The sequence below is a fragment of the Arachis hypogaea genome, chromosome 2, assembly GCF_003086295.3.
Source record: "Arachis hypogaea cultivar Tifrunner chromosome 2, arahy.Tifrunner.gnm2.J5K5, whole genome shotgun sequence".
NCBI lineage: Eukaryota > Viridiplantae > Streptophyta > Magnoliopsida > Fabales > Fabaceae > Arachis > Arachis hypogaea.
The window spans coordinates 95,223,518-95,248,125 of record NC_092037.1 but is presented as its reverse complement, the minus strand read 5'-3'; the positions used below and the strand labels follow the sequence as shown (position 1 = coordinate 95,248,125).

At 31.7% G+C, this 24,608-nt stretch overlaps 2 protein-coding genes and 1 long non-coding RNA gene across 3 annotated transcripts; 1 reads left to right on the top strand and 2 right to left on the bottom strand.

Annotated features, from left to right (window-relative positions):
* Positions 1 to 230: 230 nt before the first annotated feature.
* LOC114925599 (uncharacterized) lies at positions 231 to 1,841 on the bottom strand. The gene is made up of 2 exons (XR_003814996.2): positions 1,284 to 1,841; positions 231 to 694 (listed from the first exon to the last, which is right to left on the bottom strand). It is a non-coding gene; the product is annotated as an uncharacterized lncRNA (long non-coding RNA).
* Positions 1,842 to 2,225: 384 nt separating this feature from the next.
* On the bottom strand, positions 2,226 to 3,655 carry LOC112720197 (F-box protein CPR1-like). Its single transcript, XM_025771051.2, has 2 exons — positions 2,515 to 3,655; positions 2,226 to 2,251 (listed from the first exon to the last, which is right to left on the bottom strand). The coding sequence occupies exons 1-2, from the start codon at positions 3,653 to 3,655 to the stop codon at positions 2,226 to 2,228; spliced, it is 1,167 nt and encodes a 388-aa protein (XP_025626836.1).
* A 19,338-nt stretch (positions 3,656 to 22,993) lies between these two features.
* Positions 22,994 to 24,136, top strand: LOC112728680 (protein FAR1-RELATED SEQUENCE 5-like). The gene has a single exon (XM_025778918.1). It carries the CDS (start codon positions 22,994 to 22,996, stop codon positions 24,134 to 24,136), a length of 1,143 nt encoding a protein of 380 aa, XP_025634703.1.
* Positions 24,137 to 24,608: the final 472 nt, after the last annotated feature.

The following is a 24,608-nucleotide window of genomic DNA, read 5'->3' as shown; positions in this document are numbered from 1 at the left end:
GTTTTGAATGCTATTTTCTAAAATATATACTCTACGATGATTTACTTAGTATTGGAAGTAATGGTCTATGATGTTGTTCCATTTATTAGTAACTATCTTTATAATTAGTCAGTAGGTGCTTACGCTTTGCTTAATAATGCAATGAAGAATTTCTTAACAAACATACATATTGGAAAAACTTGCAACTTACTACCATTCAATCCAAAAAATCATTACAAATGTTCTTGCAATTTCACCAAAATAGCATTTAAATATTGAATTAAAAGCAAACTTACATAATATATGTCCAATCTAAATCTCTTACAAAGCAACAATAACCATTGCCATGGCCAGAGCTAACAATGCTACAACCATGAAAACAAACACTACATTGAAACCTCTACTCTTCGAGTGAATCTTTGAGATTACATTTTGAAGTAACTTCACTACATCCAAAGTGTCATCAAGAAAATACTTTCCAACTGCTGGTTCATTTGCAAGTACACTTTCCAAGTGATCCAACAATTCCTTGGCTTGGCAGGAACCAAAATCCGGGTCTGCATCTTGATGATGCCACACCAAAGCACTTTCCTTAATTTCAATGCTGGAACCATCAGTTGCCTCTGTATACAACTGCATGACAGGTTCTGCTATATTTTTCCAGTCAAGGTCTGCAGACAAGTGACTGCATTCCCATTCAGAATCTCTACTCCACCTGCATCCATTAAGAAGAACATATTAGTGGTTTAGCTTTATTTATTTTGCATTTCAATTTTTCTGAAATAGGGTTCAAAAGGTTCCCAATATCTGTAAGATTAAAATGATCGACCTTAAAAAGTAACCATGCTCAGCAGCAAGTCCTAGCAATTGGCATGAAAACAAACACTACATTGAAACCTCTACTCTTCGAGTGAATCTTTGAGATTACATTTTGATAAACCTCTAACATATCAATTCTACTCTGCAACTCTATTAGTTTCTGTCTCAAATCAGCATCTTCAATCTCACAAATAGGTGGTACATTAGACAGTGGAGGTGGAAGCTGGAGGTGGAAGCTCAAAACACCAGCAGAGTAATTGCATTATAGATGACAGTGCCTATAATGCTGAAGTATGACCTCTTTCTCATATGAGATGAATATATATTCATCATTTTATAGCCAGCACTTTCTATTCAACAAAATTGAAAGTTTTCTAAACAAAAACTATTTAGGAAGATTAGTTAAAAAATAAATAATGCATATGTTTAAAATAATAAAAGTATTATTAGCATTTTGCATTATGGGAAACTCATCAAAATGTCACCTTTGAATAATCTAACGGCATCATTCTTGTGCTAACTTCATGGCAGGATTCTTCTAGGCTATCACTATTACCAATGCTCATCAGAATGACATCAATGCCATGAAATCGAAGAGTTGAAGTCCCTGCTTCAGAAACCCATATGCATAGGAGGTGAAACACAGAGGTGTCAACTGGTTCAGCGTCAGAGGAGAATTTGGATGACTAGAGAAACTGTGTACGAGACCACTACCACTAGAAAAACCGTGTCTCCCTCCATGGCAATTCAAAAAAGACGAACTTCCTCTACTTGGCATCATTGAAACTGAACCTAGATGTGTCGATTCCTGCAGATGAAGAACTAGGGTTTCATGAGACCTTCAAAGATGAAGAACGAGAAAGGAAGAGCATTTTTTATACGACTGCGTTTTTAATTAACAAGCCCAGGGACTGTTTTGTCCTCTTTGCACACGTGGACACTTAACGGCCACGTGTGCGAGTTAACGTGCCAAGTCAGCAATTTCCGTTGATGAGTCACGCCGGAAAATAGGCTGGGGACTGATATGTCTAACAGAAGTAAACGATGGGGATTAATGTGTGTGTTAATTTTTCTTGGGGACTAAAATGTCCGCTTTTAAAATCCTTGGGGACCGAATTGGGTAATTACTCTTTATTTAAAGACTCAAAACCTTTGAAATTTCATTGAAACGAGTTTGCAAAAAGGAGCATATGCTGCGCAACAAAGAAAAAATCAACTGATGCTATCTCAAATTCATTAAAGTGTAGATTATATCGTGTTTAGCAAAATAAAAAATGTCAAAAGTGTAAAAGAAATTCAGAAAACGTTGAAATTGTCGTACAAAAGCATAGATAAAGCCCAAAAAATAAAACTACAATATTTGTGAAGAGAATATAAAAGATACTAGATGTCTCATTCTTCTTTCTTTGTTTGAATATTTGGTGATGCTAAACTTGATGGTGAATTTGATAGCCTGCAAAAAAGCAGAACTGGTAAAAGTCAAAGCTTTAGACATGAAAAAGATATAAACTTCGAAACCCCACTACAAAACTAGACTATAGGAAGCAAGCCAATGATTAATGATTCCCTAAGCGTTGTTCAATATCCATAGATTAAAGTGACATTTGATTGCAACTTATGCATAATGCATATTACACATTACTTATTCATTAATTACAATGCAACGAAAACTAACAGGAATAGCTTGTTACAAATCATAGGAGAATAGTTACTTACAGTTTTCCTTCTTCTTATTCTTCTTGTCCTTATCCTTAATGGCGCTAGGGAGTGACAAGAGACTCTCTGTATACATAGCATAGGCTCCACTTATGGGACAACAAAGATTTTTAAAATGCTTGAGCAGGTCTCCTCTAACATTATATATAAAGTACCCTCTCTTATCAAGGAAAGTATAACCTCTTCCAATAATATCACCGTTACTGTAAGAGCACAACGGGTGAAAGACTTCGCAAGGAATCTGATAGAGAGTCCAAGATGAGTGCACTTTATATTCTTTCATCACCCATATCTCGGTTTTACGACTATCATAATTGCGATAATACAAGGCTAGGCAGCCTCCTAGTAGGGCGAGAATTGAATAGGAGCATACACTCTTTACAGGTTGTTCCGGCATAGATAAACTTGAAAAAGTCCTCTCCTTCATATCAAAGATGAGAATAACATCCTTATAAGATTCAAAAATACTAGGCACCCAATGAATAGTGCCATTAAAAAACAACCCACGAGGATTCCAGTTATAAGAATCCACGAGATTAGAGAGTGCAGCATCAAGATTAATCCATAAATTGGTTCTCAAGGACAAGTAATCCAAGTGATAATGGTCATCCTTATCCTGCCAAGCTAAAACAACTAAGTAGTCATCCTGTGAAGCATCATAACCGAATCCATAGAGATGGAACTTGTAAGGAAGCCTAGCGACATAATATTTATGACGAGCAAAAATATGAAAATAGGATATTCTTTTGCTGAATCCATTAAGTGGGTTCCATACCACAAGAAAATGTGGATCTCGATACAAGAGAATAAAGCCTCTGCAGGATCCCAAAACCGCAAAATGAGAAGGTTTCTTCTTGAAAGGGGGAGACATCACTTTTTGTGATGCATCATTGTCGTCTAAGTAAACAAAGTAAGCCATAGCCAGGTTTTCTATGATGAAGTATGCGTTGGTGGCAACGGGAGAGTGGTGAAAATGCAATTCCGCAAAGTCGGGATCAGAAATTAGAGAGTAACACAGCTTGGAAACGCACCTGAGGCGAGCGAGATGTCTGATCGGTACCCGCAGTAGGATTCTGTGAATCAGGTCAAGAGGGAGGATGTCGTGAATGCTCATGCTCTTGTCATTCTTCTTATTCTCCATGGTGGTTCCTCTTTTGGTCAGTTCCTTATGTGCTTCCACTTCTTCTTCTAATCCATGCTTGAATTGCTGAGCTTTTCACAATTCATATAGCAATTCTTCACTCAATCGCGGGACATGAAATTGCTTTGAAAACATAAAAGGAGGGAAGGGTCAGTTTTGGATTGGCTTTTGAAAAAAAAAAGATTTACTTTTTTTAAAATAATAAAAAAGTTTAATTTATTTTAAAAAGTTAATAAGAAATATAAAAAATTATTAAAATTTATTATTTTTGACTATTAGTTAATTTAAATATTTAAAAGTATAAATTAAAATATATTATTGAATTGTTAAACTAAAAAAAATTAAATTGTTAGCTGAAAATAATAATAAAAAATAATAAATTTTAATAATCTTTATTATTTTTAAAGTTAAATATAATAATATTTGATTTATTAAATAAAAAAAATGTATTTTTTTCTATTTAAATTATATAAATGGTAAAGTGTTTTTTAAAAGTGTATAAAATAATTCTTGAACTGTTGAACATACATTTTGTCGACCGTGAGTCATATGTATAAGTAAGATGAGGTCCTTTGAAGTTTTCTATCAAAAGCAGGGCCAATTTGACCTCTTCAACAAATTTCTACCCAAATTTCTATTCTATGCTATACATGACATGACTATTTACTACTTTTGTTTCAACTGAATGTGTGATAATGGGCACATGGAATTGAATCCCTAAAGACTAATTGCTTTGATAATAAAGTGCTTATGCTTTCAATTCCTTTCTTGTAATTTCTTATTCATTCACTTTAACTTTTGGCCATACCATTGGTTATTCTTAACAGAAATAAATAAAATTAATCAATAGAAAAAATGCAACTTATTAGATTAATTGGGATTTGACATGAAATTTAGGTGAAATTCTGTATGATATTCATTAAAAAATACTGACACAAATTTCTTAACAAGAGTTCTCTCTCTTTATATATATATATAACAACTGGCAGAGAATTTAACACATGACTCAGATTAACTTCTGGTATTCTTGAAATAGCACGATTTGAAGTGCCTCATGCACCCTGCAATATATTCAAGTATTTGAAATATTTTAGCTCTTCTTAGTGAACAAAGAAAGAAGCCACAAATAAATAAATAAATGTATTCTTCGCTTACATCACTAGTATAAGAATACTATATGCACAAAAAAAATTAACTATTATATATTTGTGTATAAATATATATATTATTTTATTTATTTTTAATATATATTTTATATTTTATCATGTATTCAATACAAATGATTGATCTAGTGATTGATTTTTGTATATACATATTTGTTATGAATATGAATGGTTTAAAAATATTTTGTATTATTGATTATTCTAATTATAAAAAACATAAAAACATAACAAAAATTAAAAAAATAAAAAAGTGATGGTTTTCAGTAGCTAAGAGAAGGGGGTTGAATCTTAGCCCATTTTTCTTTCAATTACACTTTCTGGTTTTTGAGGAGACTTTTTTATTTTTGTCCCGTTTCTAGTCACGAGACTTTTATTTTTGTCTCGTCACTTGGAACAAGACATTTTTTGTTTTAGCTCCTGTGCAGTAGAAACAGAAATGTAGTAGAAGAGAGAGAAAATTACATCCAGATATATCCTGGTTCAGCTGCTAAGTGCAGTGCAGCCTACATCCAGTCTCCATCATAACAATGATGGAATTTCACTATAATCTTCCTGATTACAAACTGTAAAGTGCTAACCCAACTTACAAGGGGATTCTCACAGAATCATGAAACACAACATAGATGAACAAATGAACTCTAAGGACATTTATGACTTTTTCTTTTAATTTTGCACTCTCTGCCCTTTTCCGCTCTATGCCTTTTTCATACAAACCTCACTGTTTGCATTTTTCCATGAGACTCAAGACATGACAAAATTAAATAGAAAAATACAAAACAGAATACATTGAAAGAGAAGAGAAATCTGTTAGCTCAGGTAGCTCTGAGAACACTGTGCCTTGCACTCTCAAACTTTCTCCTTTAATCAAACTGTGGCTGTTCTCCCTTTTTATAGAAGAGGGAAGCCTCCACAGTTGAAACCAAAACCCAAGCTTAACTTCTTTTCCTTCACACATAACCGGTTCGGCCAGAGAGAGAGAGAAGAGGTAACCCATGCAAAACCCAACATGCAAATATCTCTAGTTCTTCCTTGGTAATCACTCTTCATCAATCCGCGCTCCATCCTTAGCTTGCTCTCCAAGATGAATTTCTGGCCCTTGATGCTTCATGATGATGATAGCTTCATCTGCTCCAATCTCTGCCTCTTCCATCACGTAGCCACCCTAGCTACTTCCTGTGGTGATTGAGCAGAATCAGAGACAAGCCATCCTTCCAAGGATCTTCACCTTGCTGGCCGAATCTTCTTCAACCATTTTTTGGTATGAAGAAGTCAAGACTTCATAACAAAATCTTACTACAAGTAATGAGAATCTTAGCTACAGCATATTTTTTATTTTCTTTTCTTTTTTTTTTGCCATCAATGAGATGGTCTTGTAGCTTGCCTTCCCTTCTTTTTGATAGCTCAAAGTCATGGTTTGCTGTGTAAGGACCGAATAAGAGAAGGAAAGTGATGAGAGAGAAGAAAGAAATTTGAACATCATTGAATTAGGAAAGAGAATAAAATTAATTGAAATGATTCTTTCCTTGTTGAGTAGCGTGTAGTATTAAGTGTTGCAATCAATTCAGATGCCTTTTTTTCTCTCTCATCGTTTCCATGCAATAAATGATAATTGAATGAATTTAGAATCCATCACATGGTAATGAGCTTAGATCCGTTGGAAGCATTTTTTGCTTTCTTCACTTGGTTTCGGATCAAACATGAGTGATTACTCATCAAAAATTAAATTTGGACTTTCTAGTAACAACATCCAGTCTGGCCCAAGTATAATAATCAATTCAGCCACACAATATAGGGAACATGCAACACAAGTTGAATGTATATTTTGATTTGAGCCTGCAACAATTTTTATTTTTCGGCTCAATAGTAAACCTACATTACAAAATTATTAATTAACACATGTTACATGAAAATCATAATTAATAATTTTACAATCAATCATTTTAATAATGTTTGTTCATCATCAAAATAAATATGAGTTTTCCAAACTCATCAAAAAGGATGGAAAGAATGACCAAAATATTAATAAAGGTTGTAAACTAAATAAAAATTGAACTAAAAAAAATACAGTCATTGTAATTAGCAAAGTATTAAAGTTCTAAATAGAAAAAAACATATTACTTTAATAATAACAATTTCTTACCTTATTTATCTTCTAATCAGCAGTTATTTTTACTATTGCTATCTCTCCCGAGATTATGCTTTCAATTCATGAATGGTAATCTCAGCGAAAGGCAAGAGATCTTTTTATTTACTACTAAGACCAAACTCAATTGACAAATCAACAATTTGTTTATATGTTCAATCTCATATTGAAGTGTAATATTTTGTATAGACATGATAATGCAACCAAGGAAATATTAATTAAGGATAAAGCATTTAATATAACAGATTGGATTCAACTAGAGGAAGCTATATTTGCGCTTTCAAATGTTCCAGTTTTTCACTGGAAGGTAAATCATACTTTAAAGCAAAGTCAAAAAAAAAAAAAAAGAAAGAAAGAAAATTCTCTAGAAGCTTCTTCCAACTCAACTTGTCAATCCTACACTTTATTTACAATAGATTTAAGTGGCTCGGTTGTTCTCTTATTATGTATGGATCACTGTTTCTACGGACTACAAAGCCAGGGAATTTCTTCGAAGCCTTCTCAATGGTTGCAACTTGTCCAAGTCTACTGAACACTTGAGCGAGGAGGGACAGAAGCTGTAGGTGCAAGAATACTTAAAGGAGAAGAAGTATTTGATAGTGCTTGATGACTTCTGGGAACCTAAAGTTTGGGATCCGGATAACAAAAATGGCAGTGCAATATTAATAACCAGTCGTAATGGTGAGGTGGCAAATTATACAGAATCAAAGTCCCACTCCCTTCCATTCCTAGATAAGGATGAAAGTTGGAAACTATTTTGCAAGAAGGTCTTTAGGGGAGGAGAGTGCCCATCTGTTCTAGAATCATTTGGTAGATCAATGGTTGCGAAGAAGAAACGACTGACAGTTGAGTGGATGAGAATCATGCGCAATGTCATTTGGCATCTTGCTAAAGATAACAGTAGAGTCACTTAGTTATAACAGCTTGCCTCATCGACTAAAAACATGTTTTCTATACTTTGGGATGTTTCCCGAAGACTATGCAATTCCTGTGAAACGATTAATACTATTATGGACTGCTGAAGGATTAATAGAGCCACCAAAAACAGGAATATTAGATGCACTAGAAGTAGAAGATATTGCTGAAGAGTACTTGAATGAGTTGGTGGATTGCAGCTTGGTGATGGTGGCAAAAAGGAGTGATGGAGGGGTCAAAAGCTGCCGGATTCATGACTTGCTTCTTGATCTTTGCATATCAGAGAGTAGAGCTGAAAAAGGTATAGAGAGATCCCTGTAGATTGTCCCTTCGAGACACCGATTGGGATTCATTTAAGAAGTGTGATCACTCCTGCATCCATTCTTTAATGTGCTTTAGGGAGAATTGCATTCGAAGACGGCAAAATCTTGATCGAATGGGCTTCGATTCAGCTCGCATTTTGGACTTTGGATGTAATGATTATGTTATATCATCAATGGCACAGGATTTGAGTATGTTCATCCATTTAAGATACTTGAGACTAAATCGGGGTTCACACTGCCCAACAGAGGATCATTCTGATCCAATCTGCACAGTGACAACTTTCTTCGCCTTTTGCAGCTAGAAGCTTCCCAAATCTTGAAGTGATTCATTTGACAGAGGTGAAAATGAAAGAATGGATATTAGAGAAAGGTGCAATGCCATCTCTCCAACATCTGATCATCAAATATTGTCGCTTGGGTGAGCTTCCAACGCGATTGTGGTCCTTGCCTAACTTGCAAGATGTGCTTGTTGTGGACCCAAAGCCATCATATAGAGCAAGGCTCGGATGTGTTAATCCCAAGGATGGTTGTAAGCTCGGTTAGTCGCTCTCTATGGAAGAAAGGTGAAGATAGCACTTAGCAGCATAGTCCGAGATATTATTCTTCTCAAACCTTTCAGCAATCATCACCTCATCTCTAGCTCTTCAACACCAGAATAACTTGCTTGACTTTTTCATCATAATATGGAGCCCTTAAACTAGATATAACAATGATAGCTCCATGCTCTTAATCCATATAATCATAAATGGCCAAGAAAAAAATTGAAGAAGAATCAAATATAAAATTATCCCTTCTATTAAGAAAGACATATTTAACATTCCAGTCCTAAACATTTATTTGTATCTAGTTCTTTTCATAAATCCCTTTTTTACCCTATTAATTTCAGAGTGCAATAGCTTTCATCTTTTGTTATACATTCAGAAAGAGGTTAAAAGAAAATGGAAGCTAGCAAGATATGTCTTCATTTTGTTATGATACTTCTATAGAGATCTAGGAAAAACAGGGCAAAAAGGAGCAGAGGCACAAGACTGTTCTTAGTGTCCACACCCCAGTTTAAAAGTTCAGAAATTGTATTTAATAAAAATATATCTAAAAGCTAATCCTAAAACTAGGATGTACCTAACAAAATAACGTTGAAAGTCAAACATAAAAATGTAAAATTTACACCACTATTGCAACTATATCAACATGCTACAACGTTTCATTACCGATAAAATATAAGATGAAAACAGACGTGGTTCAATTAACCTACTATGATAGAAAGACCTACGAGCACATGCTCTATGAACAATTAAGAATTCAAGTGGCTAATATAAAGATTCTAACTGTAATCCCAACAAACAAAATACTGAAATACTTACTACTAAGACCAAACTGAATTGATAAATTAACAATTTGTTTACATGTTAAATCTCATATTGATGTGTGATATTCTGTGTAGACATGATAATGCAACCAAGGAAATATTGAATAAAGATAAAGCATTTAATATAACAGATTGGATTCAACTAGAGGAAGCTATATTTGCACTTCCAAATGTTCCAATTTTTCACATTCATAATTGGAAGGGAAATCATACTTTAGAGCAAAGCCAAAATAAAATAAAATTTTCTAGAAGCTTTGCATTACACATGAAAAAAGAAATAATTTAAAAGTTAAAACCCCTCACCACAAGATTGGCTTTAGGAAGCAAGACAATGAGCAAGATTTCCTAAGCATTGATAAATTCCAATTTTACCATCCATAGAAAAGAGTGGCATTTGATTGGAACTTGATGCATAATGCATATCAGTACGATTAGCCGATTAGGTATCCTTTAATCAGCTTTTTATTATAATAATTTAAAAAAATTAAAACAAATACATCTAAATAGATTTAGTGTCTTTTTAAAATTAAATACACATCCAAAATACAAACTAAATAAAACTAAAATTTAGTATTTAAAATTTAAAATTTTTGTTTCAGTTTTAGCATTTTTAATTATTAATAAATTATTATTTAAATACATATTTAAAAATTAAATTCAGTAAAATTGAATATTTTAATTTTAAAATTCAAAAAATAAATTTTAAGGATTTTAATTATTAACCCACGTATCTAAAGCCCCTAAAAGAGATCATATTTTGAACTAATATGTTAGATATATTTTTATTGAATAAGATCTAAAAAACTTAGCTTAATTATTCATTTTAATAATTTTGAAAACGTTAATAAAAAAATAAAAAATATTAGATATGTTTTTATCGAATAAAATATAAAAAAATAGTTTTATTTTTAACATTAAAATTTAAATTTTAGATTTATGATTTTGGATGTATTTCAAACATATTTTGTATATAAGTCAATAATTTTAGATGTTTAATAAATGAAAAATAACCAATTTTTACAAACATGCATTTTAATAATTTTAAAAGCATTAATGTTTAAATAAGTAATGATAAAATTTAACAAATAATAAAAAAATGAAAAATATTAGATGAGTTTTTATCGAATAAGATATAAAAAAAATTAATTTTATATTTAACATTTAAATTTAAATTTCTGATTTATTATTTTGGATGTGTTTCAAAAATATTTTATGTATCACTTAATAATTTTAGATGTGTTACAATTGAAAACAAAAATAAATTTTTACAAACATACATTTTAATACTTTTAAAAACATTAATATTCAAACAAGTAATCAAAACATCTAACTATTAAAAAAAGAGAAATATTAGATGAGTTTTTATCGAATAAGATATAAAAAATTAATTTTATTTTTAATGTTTAAATTTAAATATTAGATTTATTATTTTGGATGTGTTTCAAAAATATTTTCTGTATAACTTAATAATTTTAGATGTTACAATTGAAAAAATTAATTTTTACGAACATACATTTTAATAATTTTAAAAGCGTTAATATTCAAATAAGTAATGAAAAAATTCAACTAATAATAAAAAAATTGTTGAAAACTATAAACCTTTATCAAATTTTTATGTGTTATCTTTTTTTTTCTTCCGAATACCTGTTCTTTTATTTATCTTTAATTCGGTCTAATTATTTTATATTGGTGGTCATCTCTAATCATTCTAGAAATAAAGATTAAAAAAAATAAAATAAAGAAGAAGAAAAGAATATTGATACATAGACTAATAATTCATTTATTGTTTAATTCAAATGTTGATATAATCTTATTAAAATTTTATTCGACAATGATGATGAATAAGTTTTGAGTTAGCATACAAGTCACTTGAAATAGGAACAAAATAGCACGACTCAAATAATAATAATAATAATAATAATAATAATAATAATAATAATAAAATATTAAATATGAAATAGTAAATTTACCTGTAGAGAAGTAATACTCTTCTATACAAAAATTTATGTAGAAGAATAATACTCTTCTATGAAAATTTTTGTGAACGTGAGAGAGAACAAAAAACCAACATACACGAAAAAAAGAGAGAAAAATATGTAATAAATAAATAATTAATAAAATAATTATTTTATGAAGTATATAAGAAGTTAAACAAATTCTAGTGTTTGAAATTTAAATTATTTTAATTGTCAACATATCTAACTATAAACTAAGAATGTGTTTTAACTAAAATTTAATTACATAATATTATTTAAATTTAAAGATTAAATAAAGGCTAAATTTTAAAACACCCATAACATTGAAACAATGTATAATACTCATTACTTATTCATTAATCACAATGCAATTAAAACTAACAGAAATAACTTGGTGCAAAGTATAAGAGAATAGTTACATACCAATTATCCTTATCCTTAATGTCATTATGGAGTGGCAGAGACTCCCTATATGAAGTACCCTATTTATGATAACTTATTCCAATAATATCATCTAACTGGATAAGCACAATGGTTGAAAGATTTTATAAACAAATATTATATATGTACTCCTGTGTACTCCCGTATCCATATTATCTAAAAAAAACCTATATTTAAAAAGTTTTGTACTGGGTTCATAGATTTTGACATGATAAAGTTTTTTTTTCTCTTATTCTCCTTATCCTTATTCTTAATATCGGAAGTAACAAGAGACTCTCTGTAAACACAGCATAGGCTCCATTCTATGGATGGGACAACAAAGATTTTTAAAATACTTAAGCAAGTCTCCTCTGACATTATATATGAAGTATTCTCTTTTATTAGATAAAAATATAACCTTGTCCAATAATATCACAGCGGCCAAAAGACTTCCCAAAAAATCTGATAAGAGTCCAAAATGAGAAAATCCTTTCCTTGAGATCAAAGATAAGAATAACATCTTTGTAAGCTTCAAGAACACTAGGCACCCAATGAATAGTGCCATTAAAATTGTGTTTGGTTGTTGTCTCAATATAAATGAAATAGAGATATAGATATACATGAGTGTATAGATATAAAAAAACATTAATTTCATATCCTATTCATAAATTAGACAGAATAAAAAATTGTTAAAAAATTAATGTCTCAAGTTAAAAATTAATGTCTTAATATTTTAAAAAAACATAAAATATTTATTTTTAATGACCGTGTCTTTCATCATTTTTATTTCAATAAATAATCACTATATATGTACTCTCGTGTACTCTAATATTTATTTTGAATTTTTGATGGACATAATGTCTATTTTAAATTTTTGATGGACATGTATACCATACTTAAAATAAATGATACCTTAAAAAACAACCCACCAGAATGCCAAAAACAACCCACGAGAATTGAAATTGCTTTGAAAACTTAAACGTAAGGGAAGGGAATGGTCAGGTTTGGTCTTTTGGATTGGCTACTGAAAAAAGTTAAATAATAAAAAAATTTAATTTATTTTAAAAAATTAATAAAAAATAGAGAATTATTAAAATTTATTATTTTATTATTATTAATTAATTATTAATATTTAAAAATATAAATTAAAATATATTATTAAATTATTAGACTAAAAAAATTGAATTATTAAACAAAAATAATAAATTTTGATAATTTTTTAATATTTTTTAAAATTAAATATAATTATTTTAGATTTATTAAAATAAAAAATGTATTTTTTTTCTATTTAAATTGTATAAAATGGTAAAATTTTTTTAAAAGTGTATAAAATAATTCTTCAACATGCATTTTCTCAACCGAGAGTCATATGTATAAGCAAGGTGAGATGTATATACATGAGATTCTTTAAAGTTTTCTGTCAAAAGTAAGACCAATTTGACCTCTTCAATCTTCGTACACTTAGAAATGTTTTTCTGTAATATTTCTGAATTCATTATCTTATATATAGCTCTTAGACTCACAAATAAAATGCCTGACTCTTGCATCAGAATATACAACTCTTTTTCATGCTATTGATTGATTTGAATCCTATATCTTAAGCTAGCCAACAAGATAATTGAGTAAAAGAATCAATATGAAATTCTCCTACCAAAAAGGTCATATATACCAAGATATGTAAGAGAAAGACTTGTCCGCCCACACTCAAGGAGAAGAAAATAGAAAGTTTGGTTTTTCTAAGAATTTTAACTTTAAAAATTTCAACTAGAGATCTCAATAAAAATTAATTCAGTTTTCTATTTAGTTCAGTAACATTTTGACTAAAAAATTTAAATATAAAAGTGGAATGAGTGATATATTTTAATATTGTAATTTTTTGTGTTTTTTAAATTATGAGAGATATATAAATCGGACCCTTCAATTTGTGTTTAAAAAATTTTAGATACATAGATTGGAGAGCTAGATTTCTGTATCCCAATTTTTTTTAGAACATACATCGAAAGATCTGATTTGTGTACCTCCCACAAATCAAACAGTCTGATTTCTATACCTCTAACAAATCTGACGATCCAATTTCTATTTCTCTAATTAAACGGTTCCATATTTATTTAAGAATAACACTCCAATAGTCCACGTTTCAAAAAAAAACATAATTATCATTCTAATATAAAAAACAAAAAATTCGTAACATATCACTGGAAATTAAATTTTTTTATTCGATCTATTTTTCACTCTCACATTCCTATTTAGTTTTGTATAGCCAATTTTATTTGTACATTAGTTACCTCATTTTTAGTCATTAAACACCCAAATAAAGAAAATATAGGAGCAAGCAAATTAAATAGTCTTTTCTGTTATGATACTTAAAGGCCTAGAAAAAAAAAGGAGAAATAATAAGAGACACAAAACTAGTATTAATATCCACAACATAGTTTACAATGCAAAATTTGTAACCATTCCAAAGGTTGTAAAAGCTTATATTATTTAAGACAGTCAAACTTTTATACTTTATGTGTAAATATTTAAACCCTAAATACACAGTACTAAGTGTGTCTTTGAACCCTCATTGTACACTCTTAATACAAAAAAAGAAAATCAATAAAAAACTGAATTAAAAATCTACAGCCTAAAAAAATTTATTACATTTAAAAACTAATATTATAGAGAATATATAAAAATTGATAATTTCATTTAAGTGTTCTATCATGAATCATCATCAAGCAATAAGCATAAAGAAGGTAAACGAATATGCATGAGGTGTGTTCTGCTATCAAATTTAATGTTAGATAACTTAAATTTTCATCAAGAGTAGATTGATTTTCATGTTGTTAAGTTTTTCTGAAATATAATTTAATCGTTGGCATAATACTGCTTTTATATCTATAAATAGTCCTTAATTCTTAAAGTTTGAATATTCTAAATGCCAAAAAAATATAAATATAGAGAAATATTACATAACTTTTACGTAAGTAAGAAGAATCTTAGAATATTACAATATTTCTAAGAGTTATACTAAAAAAAATTGTAAAACCCTTTTATCTTTTCTTCTTAATTTATCCTTATTATTTTTACAATAACAAACCAGTAAAGTGTACATTAAGCACATTAATATCTCAGCCATTCACCCTTCAGCTAAGATTGATTACTTAATAATAATAATATTTGTAATCATAAGAAGAAAGGCAGGAAAGTCAAGTCCATGTTTCTCACAAAGCAACTTGGTGGAAATTAGCTACATAATTATTGAACATGGCCGGTCCACTTATCAATGAATTACAGCTAGCTTGCAAGACTGTACCTGCCTGACTCACCAAGTCAATCCATGAAGAAAAAATCTAAACCATAGATGGTGTATCGCTTGGTTTATTCACTTCAATCCCAATTGCTTGTAGTTGTTACACATTTTAATTCTCACATATGTGAAACTCTGCAAGGACTATTATCATGGCAGATCATGATGCAGAATCTTGCTCCTCACATTTTTACTGTGCTGTTTGTCTGGTATATGGACCGCATGTGAGAGATGAAAAACTCTTATTATAAAAAAAATTAAGTTATGTTATAGGATTGTGTCAAATTCCATTTTACTACATGGGGGATTTCGATAAAATTGTGCATATAGATGAGAGGAAAGAGATGAATAATTTGTCAGCATCTGCTGAAGACTTCAGAGCATGGATAATTGATATGGAGTTGGTGGACTTAACGCTTAATGATCGCAAGTATACATGGTTTAGAGACCAGTCTTGTAGTCGTATTGATAGAAGTTTGGTGAATCTGGAATGGCTAGACACGTACCCGGATACTCGACTTAGAGGAGGACCGAGAGGATTATCAAATCATTGTCTCTTGATAGTGGAAGATAGAAGAATGGTTCAGGGTCCAAGACCGTTTCGCAGCCTAGACTCATGGTTCACACATCAAGGCTTTCTAAGGATTGTGAAGAAAGAATAGAGGGGTCTGGGAGATGCACAGTTTCTGGATAAGTTGAAGGCATTATCAAAACTGTTGGGTAGATGACACAAGCAGCACTTTGGGAATATACTTGAAAAGATAAAAAAGTTGGAGGAAGAAATCAAGAAAATGGACGACATAGTCAGTATCGGGGTTTATGATGCTACAGTAGAAGTAAGAAGGAAGGCGCTAGTGACGTGTTGTGAGTTATGGTATACGAGACAAGATATACACTGAAAATAAATATCTAGATCTCAACACGCCAAGGAGATGGACAGGAACACAAGATATTTTCACAATATTGCATCAGCAAGAAGAAGGAATAACAGGATTGAGTCTTTAGTGATTAACGGGAGGCTGGTAAGGAATCATGCGAGAATAAAAGTTGCCATTAGAGATTTCTATAGGAAACTGTTCCAGCAGGAAGCTTCTCCAAATATTATCTTTCGAGATGGTCTAGTTAATCGGCTGGAAATGGAGGAAGCTCAAGCGTTAGAGATGCCGCCGTCGGAGGAGGAAGTAAAGGATGTTGTATGGGATTGCGAATCATCTAAGGCACCGGGTAGCGATAGGTATAACATGAACTTTATAAAAAAGTGTTGGGAGGAGATTGGAGTGGAGTTCACTAAAGCTGTAATGACTTTCTTTGAGACGAAAAAAGTACCAGTAAACTCTAATGTTACTTGGGTAGCGCTGGCACCAAAATTTGTGGGTGCAAAGGAGATAAAAGATCTTAGACCAATCAGCATAGTTGGGTGCATCTATAAGGTGATATCAAAAGTGTTGACAAGAAGAATGAGGAGCGTAATGCCAAGTTTAGTGGGGGAATCACAAAGTACTTTTGTTAAAGGTAGGAGGATACATGACGGTGCGTTAATAGCATGTGAAACTGTACAATGGCTAAAATTGAAAAGAAGGGCGTCAACAATCATCAAATTGGACTTCCAAAAAGCCTATGACAGAGTCAAGTAGAACTTTGTTGATATTGTACTAGAAAAGATGGGGTTCGGAAGAAGGTGGAATGCATGGGTTGCAGAGTGTATCAGGTCAGCATCTATCTCCATAATGGTTAACGAGTCACCATCGAAACCGTTCAAGATGGAAAGGGGGTTGCGGCAAGGCGATCCTCTATCACTGTTTCTATTCATTCTGGTTGTAGATGTGTTGAATAGGATGATTGGGGAGACGGTTATAAATAGGAGAATATCTCATCTTTTGGTCGGTAGGGATAATATAGAGTTATCACACCTACAATTTGTCGATGACACTATATTGTTCTGTCCACCGAAGGAGGAAACATTGAGAAATTACAAGAGACTATTGTGGTGCTTTGAAGTGATGTCCGGATTGAGCATTAACTTTGAGAAGTCAAGCCTAATACCGGTGAATTGCAGTCAGGAGTGGGTGGATCGGATGTGCGGAATACTAGGATGTGGCGCGACATCTCTACCGGTAAAGTATCTGGGTATTAACTTAGGAGCAAACCCAAGATTGGTAAAAACATGGAAGCCGATAATAGAGAAGGTGGAGAACAAACTTAGTTTGTGGAAAGCAAAGGTTCTCAGTAAAGCAGGAAAGTTTATCCTCATCAAGCCAGTTATCAATAGTCTACCTATTTATTACCTCAGTTTGTATAAAATGCCTGTTGTGGTGGCGAAAAAATTAATTTCATTGCAGCAGCGGAGGTTCTTTTGGGGGAAGGACGATATAACAGCCGGGTTGGCTTTGGTAAAATGGGAGATGATACAGGCACCGATGAAGCTAGGAGGGCTAGGTGTGGGAGACGCGATGATTCGCAACGCCGCCTTACTGTTCAAGTGGTGGTGGAGATTCTCGAAAGAAGATTGTCCATTATGGAAGAAGATTGTGTGCTCATGCAATAATCTGAATCCTAACAAGCTATTGTCTACTCAAGCTATGCCAGCAAAAGGGGGCCCGTGAAAAGATATATGCAACTTGCAAATAAAAGAGCAGTCTGTCAGACAAAAGATGATTGATGGTCTTGCTATAGAAGTAGGAGATGGTAGATCAACCAGATTTTGGGAGGATACATGGTTACAGTCGGAGAAGTTGAAAGACTCTTTTTCGAGACTTTTCTTGGTTTCAAATAATAAAGGATCTGTAATTGGGGACTGTGGGTTTTGAGACGGAATATAGTGGGTGTGAAACTTCTAATGGAGGAGGGAACTCTGCCAATGGGAGTGGAGATTTTAAATCAAATGCTTGATATCTTGCACGCTGTGAGATTGGTAGCAGGTGTACAAGATAGAGTGGTGTGAAAATTTGACAAGGAAGGTGTTTATACTACTAACTCATTTGTGCATATTTTACAGGAACAGACTGTGACGGATGATATCCTTAGCTACAAGTTCACAAAAGGAATTTGGAAAGGACTAGTACCCCCTAGAGTTGAGTTGTTTAATTGGTTTGTGCTAGTAGGTCGAGTCAATACAAAGGATCGCTTGAGTAAATTCGGCATCATTGCTCAAAATGATAATGTTTGTGTGATGTGTAAAAAAGAAGTTGAATCTGTGCAACATTTGTTTGTTACGTGTGAGTTTGCTTGGCAGGTATAGTGCATATGGATTGCTCATGTGGGTCAAGTTTGGTGCAGTTCAGGGTCAATAAAAGAACACTTTGAGAGTTGGAGGACGATACCTATGAGAAAAGATAAGCGTAAAACCTGGTTAGTTGATTTCTTCTCAATTATATGGAATATCTAGTTGTGTAAAAATGAGTTCATCTTCTAGAATAAAGAAGCGGTCGTGGTGGAATGCATTGCTAGATCGGATTATAGCTGCAAGGAATGGTCTAAAAGTATCTCGTGTTGTTGATGGTTATGCTGAAGATGACATAGGAGTTGCTTCGTATCTTAGTAATGTATGCTCCATCAAGTGTGTTGAGCTTGTTTTGACTTTCAAAAAAAAATTAAAAAATTTAAATTAATTTACATTATTTCATATGAATTAAAATTTTCATAAAATATAATTAAAAAATTAAAAAAAAAAAATTTTAGTTAAATACTATAATTTTCTATTACTAGAAGTTAATTGTGTTAAAAATTTGAAGAATTATGAAAAATGTCCAAGAGTCTTTGCCAACTAAGGTATTTAGTTATTAAATGATGACAAAATTAAAGTATGCAAGCTGAACGAGACACATTACTTCCTAATATAAATTATATCTCAGTTATTAGAAGACACTAACACTTTGAAAAATCAAAACAAATTCTACAAACTTTCATCGATCACCGCCAATATATACATCTAGTTGTTAAAAATTATTTTAGTATTAAAGATGGTCTATATAAAGGTACATATGTTTTATGTGTTGTGTTTCATGAAAAAAAATATATGTTATGAGAATTGAGAATTATTTTTTATTTTTTTATTTTATAAGTGTTAATGAGTTAGAGAGATAAAAATATGATAATGTTATTTATGTGAATGAATAATTTTGGAACTAATAAATTATGGGTATTATATTTACATTTGATATTAAAATTGGTTAATCCAGCACCTGGTATTTGAGGGTTTATGAAGTGTAGAAGAATTCTCAGAGTTGCTTATTCGAATCAGTATAGCAAACATTTTTAATATTGTCCCGGTCTTAAATTAGACGGAACCTCAATTATAGTTATTGGAAGATTTTGATATTTACCCATTTAAAAACTCAAAATCTGTGAAATTTTATTGTACTGAATTCGCAAGAAGGAGCAGATGTTGTCCAATAGAGGAGAGATCAATTGATGCTATCTCAAATTCATCAAGGAGTAAATTATACGGTATTTGGCAAAATAGCAAATGCCAAAAGTGCAAAAGAGACATGGAACACATTGAAACTATCATACAAAGGCGTAGATAAAGTCTAGAAAGTAAAGTTACCGTCTTTTTTAAGAGAATATGAAAGGTACGAGATGTCTAGTTCAGAAACTGTTAAGCAATATTTTACTCGCCTTACAGATCTTGTCAATAAGATGAGAGTCTATGGAAAAGAGATGCCTGATAGTAAAGTGGTGGAGAAAATTCTTCGCACCATACTAATGAAGTATGACCATGTGGTGACTATGATACTAGAGTTACACGATATGGATACCACAACGATTGCAAACAAGGAACTATGAAAAGCCATATCAGTAGAATATTGAAAAAGTCAGAAAAATTAACCGAGGAAGCTCGGAAGAGTTGAGTGAATTTAAACAATATTGCAGAATCAAGTCGTACACAAGAAAGACGAGATTGTAGCTTCAATTTTCAAAATAGAGGTAGAAGAGAGGTAGAGGTCGTGGCAATTACAACTAATTAAGGAAGTTATAATAATTTTACACCACCTAATCATGGAGAGGGAGGAACAAATTTTAGGTTTGTCAACCGAGGAAGAGGTCGAGGCAATTTTTATCAAAAGCGAACCAATTTTAACTTCTTTCATGGTAGAAAATTTGGATACAAAGCAGTAGACTGTAGATTCAAAATGGCACTTAACAATCAAGCACATGTTGCAGAAAACCAACATCAAAATATTAATGATAATTCGAATACTCAAACTTTATTTTTTACAAGTAATTCATATATTGAATATGAAAATATATAGTATTTGAATAGTGTCTGTAGTAATCATATGTCTGATAAAAAAAATTATTTTTTTCATTAGATGATTCAGTTAAACTATTATTGATGTTTGGTAATAATACAAAGATCTCTATTAAAAAAAAAGAAATATACCAATTAGATTAAAGAATAATTTTTCGAATTATATTTTTGATGTTTCCTATATTTTAAACTTAATTACAATTTACTAAGTATGAAATAATTATCTAAAAAAAATATAAGATAATAACATATCGTAAATATTATACATTGTTTGACAATAACAAAAAGTTGATAGATAAAATAAAGACAATTTCAAACATAATATTTCTATTGGAGTCAATATTCAATAATAATATGTTTGCTGTATTTGATATAAGAAAAAAATACTTATACATTTTATCCAACCACCTCTCCATCTAATGCCTTTTTACTTGTATCATGACATCAAGTTGTATGCATCCTGATAGTTTTCCAACATGAATGATTCTTTTAACATTTTGCCATCGATCATCAAAAGCATAAGCAAGGTTAAATGGATATACATGACATGACTATCTCCATGCTATACAAACAGATAGGAGCAGAATTAGGTGATTGCTCTCATACTCCAACATTTGTGATAAAATTCATACCCTGTATATGTGGACCAATGTAATATAGACATGTGACATCATTAATCCTAGTCAATTAATAATTGAAAAATTTTAAAATCTTAAAATTTAATGTATTTTAAAAGTGTATTAATTATTATTTGTATACAAATACGAATACGTATATACTTTAATCATATATGATTAACTATGGTTAAGTATTTTTGTTTATTAAAATTAATACAAAATTAAAATAAAAAATCTCTTCCCTTCCTCATCAGCGTTGTCTTCTTCCCAAAACACCCACTAGTTATTGTTTTTGGTTCTAAGTTAGACTCTGAACACCCAACCCTTCCGATCTGAACCTCTCCACCATTGCCGTTCACCGCCGCCGTTCACCACCACTCACCGACACCGTCAGATCCCTTCTATCTCACAGGCATTCGTTGATCTCCATCTCTATCGCCCGTCGTTAGCGCCCCCTGTTCCCGCCTCCAACAGCAGTGTTGCCGCCGTCTCTCACGTTCTAAGCCTCCGTGACCCTGTGTTTTCCGCCTCCGATCTACCAGCGTAGCGGCGTTCTCCATCACCGTCGCTGACTTCCACACCCCTGATATTAGGTTAGGTGTTCATCGTCTGTTCAAACCATGAATTTCATTTATTTTGGTTATTGGACTTGTTTCTTGCATGTTCAAACTGTCAGTTTTATTTTATTGATTTTTTTATGGAACAAATTTTGTGCCATGGATACAATTTTTCGAGCCTATATCTACTATATAGATTGATCAATTAGATTAATTGCAGTATATGTATGATTGACTCTGAATCTAAAGTAATTACTCGCCTAATTAGAATTATCTTTTCAGTTGTTGAGCCAGTATAAGTTCATTGTTGAAGTCAGATTCATCGTTTACATTCTTAATTTTTTTTATCTAATTTAATTTAGTTGTGTTTGTGTTCCATCACTCATTTCTATGGGCATTTAAAATATTTTCTGTTCAGTTTAAGTGTATCTTTCTTTGATTATCATGAGTTGTGCAGAGATGTTATTGGTTTCAATCCATCATATCTCTATTGCCAATCTACAAATCACACCCAAATAAAAAGGAGAGAGTTAGCAAAATTAACCTTTTTCTTTTTAGTACTATAAAGACAAATGCTAGTTTTACTTTCAGTCGGCCAAAATGACCTATTTTTGTGAATTAGTCTGTGTGCAAGCCAGAAAGAGCATTGTGGACTACAACTTAATTTTACCAATATTACTTTTTTAAAATTATTTTTTTGAAAAAGTATTCTAAAAACAAATAAATAATTTCTATTTTAAAATTTGAATTGAACTTGATTAGTATCAAAATAATTACTTATTGTCATCATTCAAGTATAAAGGCAATAAATTAAATTAATGTAGTAACGCATTAATAATCATACAAATAAATAATTATTATTTAACATTTATTTCCACCATTCAAGTAACCTTATATATACGTTACCAATATATTACTATCACATTGTTCCAAAAAAATTTATGCAATAACCTTATATATACGTTACCAATATATTACTACTTGATATATGCAATAATAAATGATTATAAATAAATGATTTATTTCTTTTTTAAAAAAAGACCTTATTAATTTATTAATACGTTACAAGCAAGTTGTTATTGCAATTATGAGATATGCATTAATTGTTGATTCATTCAATTAATTGTTTCATGGTCAATTTTCTTCGTAATTGCTTTATTGTTAATTCTATGGATCAATTTGTGGTCAATAATTATTTTATGATTTAATTAATTTTTTATTTTATAACTAAACCTCACATCAATTTATTATTAATATATCGTGTAACAGATTTTGAGTAATCGAAGATATAAAAACTTACTTGAACATCATAAACATGAACATTGATGACAATAAGAATTTAAAGGAGTCTATCGAATGTGATGAGCTGTGTTTTGGGTATGATAGTAGTTCTGATAAGGAGGAGGAAAATCTTATCAACAATGAGAATGAATTCAGTGAATCCATGGAGGTATCGAATTGTAGCTATAAAATTCAAGAAGTTGAAAAGAAGTTAAACGAATTAAGCTATGATGACATGTGGGGTATTGAGTTTGACACCGTTGATCAATGTTGTGATTTTTATAGAAATTATGCTAAAGTGCACGGTTTTGTTGCGAGACTTGACGAAAAAGGACAAGATTTTAATGGAAACCTTAATATGCGACAGATGGTTTGTAACAGAGAGGGTACACGTAGAAAAAAGTACTTGGAGATGGAGAACAGAAAAAAGGATCACAAGCCAATCACACGTGTAATGTGTCAAGCAAATATTAGATTTCACTATGACTTGATTTTACAAAAGTGGCGGGTCACCAAATTTGAAGAGACTCACAACCATGACCTCATCCCACCTAAGTATATCCAGTTTGTTCCGGCATATCGAACGATGACTGACGCTGATAAAGCACAGGCTGATAGTTTGCACTTTTATGGTGTTAGAACTTGTCATATAATGGGGTTCATGGTGGCACAAAAAGGAGGTCCGAACAGGACGAGATTCACAAAAAAAGATCTATACAATCATTTTGACAGATCGAGGCGTGCAAAGATAAAAGATGGTGATGCACATGCAGCATTGAGTTACCTAATTTCTAAGGCAGATGAAGATCCACTATTGCAAGGAAAGTTTACTTTGAAGGATGGTAAGCTTGATAATTTAGTGTGGGCCGATGGGTCTAGCATCACTGATTACCAATGTTTTGGTGACGTGTTAGCCTTCGACACGACATACCAAAAAAATAAGTATAATAGGCCGTTGGTTGTCTTCTCAGGAACAAGTCATCATGGACAAACATGCATTTTTTGTTGTGGTTTATTATCAGATGAGAAGCGAGAAACCTATATTTTGGTGTTGAATATGTTCATGGAGATAATGGGTAATAAACAACCTATAGCTGTGGTGAGAGATGGAGATCTTGCAATGAGGGAGGCAATAAAAGAAGTTCTTCCAACCGCTGCACACCGTCTTTGTGCATAGCATCTCTACCGTAATGCCTGTGAAGCTATAAAGAATTCAAAATTCTTAGATGGGTTAAAACACCTAATGTATGGAAATTTTTTTCCTGAAGAGTTTGAGAGAAGATGGCATAACTTGATATCTGAGTACGGGCTTTCTGAGAATGAATGGTTGCAAAAGACATACGGGATCAGAGAAATGTGGGCTTCCTCATATTTAAATGATAAGTTTTTCGGTGAAATCAGGACTACGTCACAATGCGAAGGTATCCACTCCTTGATAAAGAATTACATTAGTAAAAAGTGCTACCTTTTAGAATTGATTCACAACTTTAATGAAGCATTGACGCAGTATCGGACAAATGAACTTTTATCCGATTTTAAATCATTGTTTACAACTCCTGTGTTGACCACGTGTCTTCAAGACATTGAGAAGCAAGCGGCCGATATTTTCACCAGAAGCATGTTTAAAGAGGTTCGGTGTGAGATAGAAG

Bases quoted from the DNA above. Each gene is read 5' to 3' on its own strand.
- LOC112720197 (XM_025771051.2), bottom strand. From the start codon at position 3,655: ATGGAGAATAAGAAGAATGACAAGAGCATGAGCATTCACGACATCCTC. The intron at 2,252-2,514 runs GTAAGTAACTAT...GCTTTTTTGCAG, and splicing joins GAATAAGAAGAAGGAAAACT to GCTATCAAATTCACCATCAA.
- LOC112728680 (XM_025778918.1), top strand. From the start codon at position 22,994: ATGAACATTGATGACAATAAGAATTTAAAGGAGTCTATCGAATGTGAT.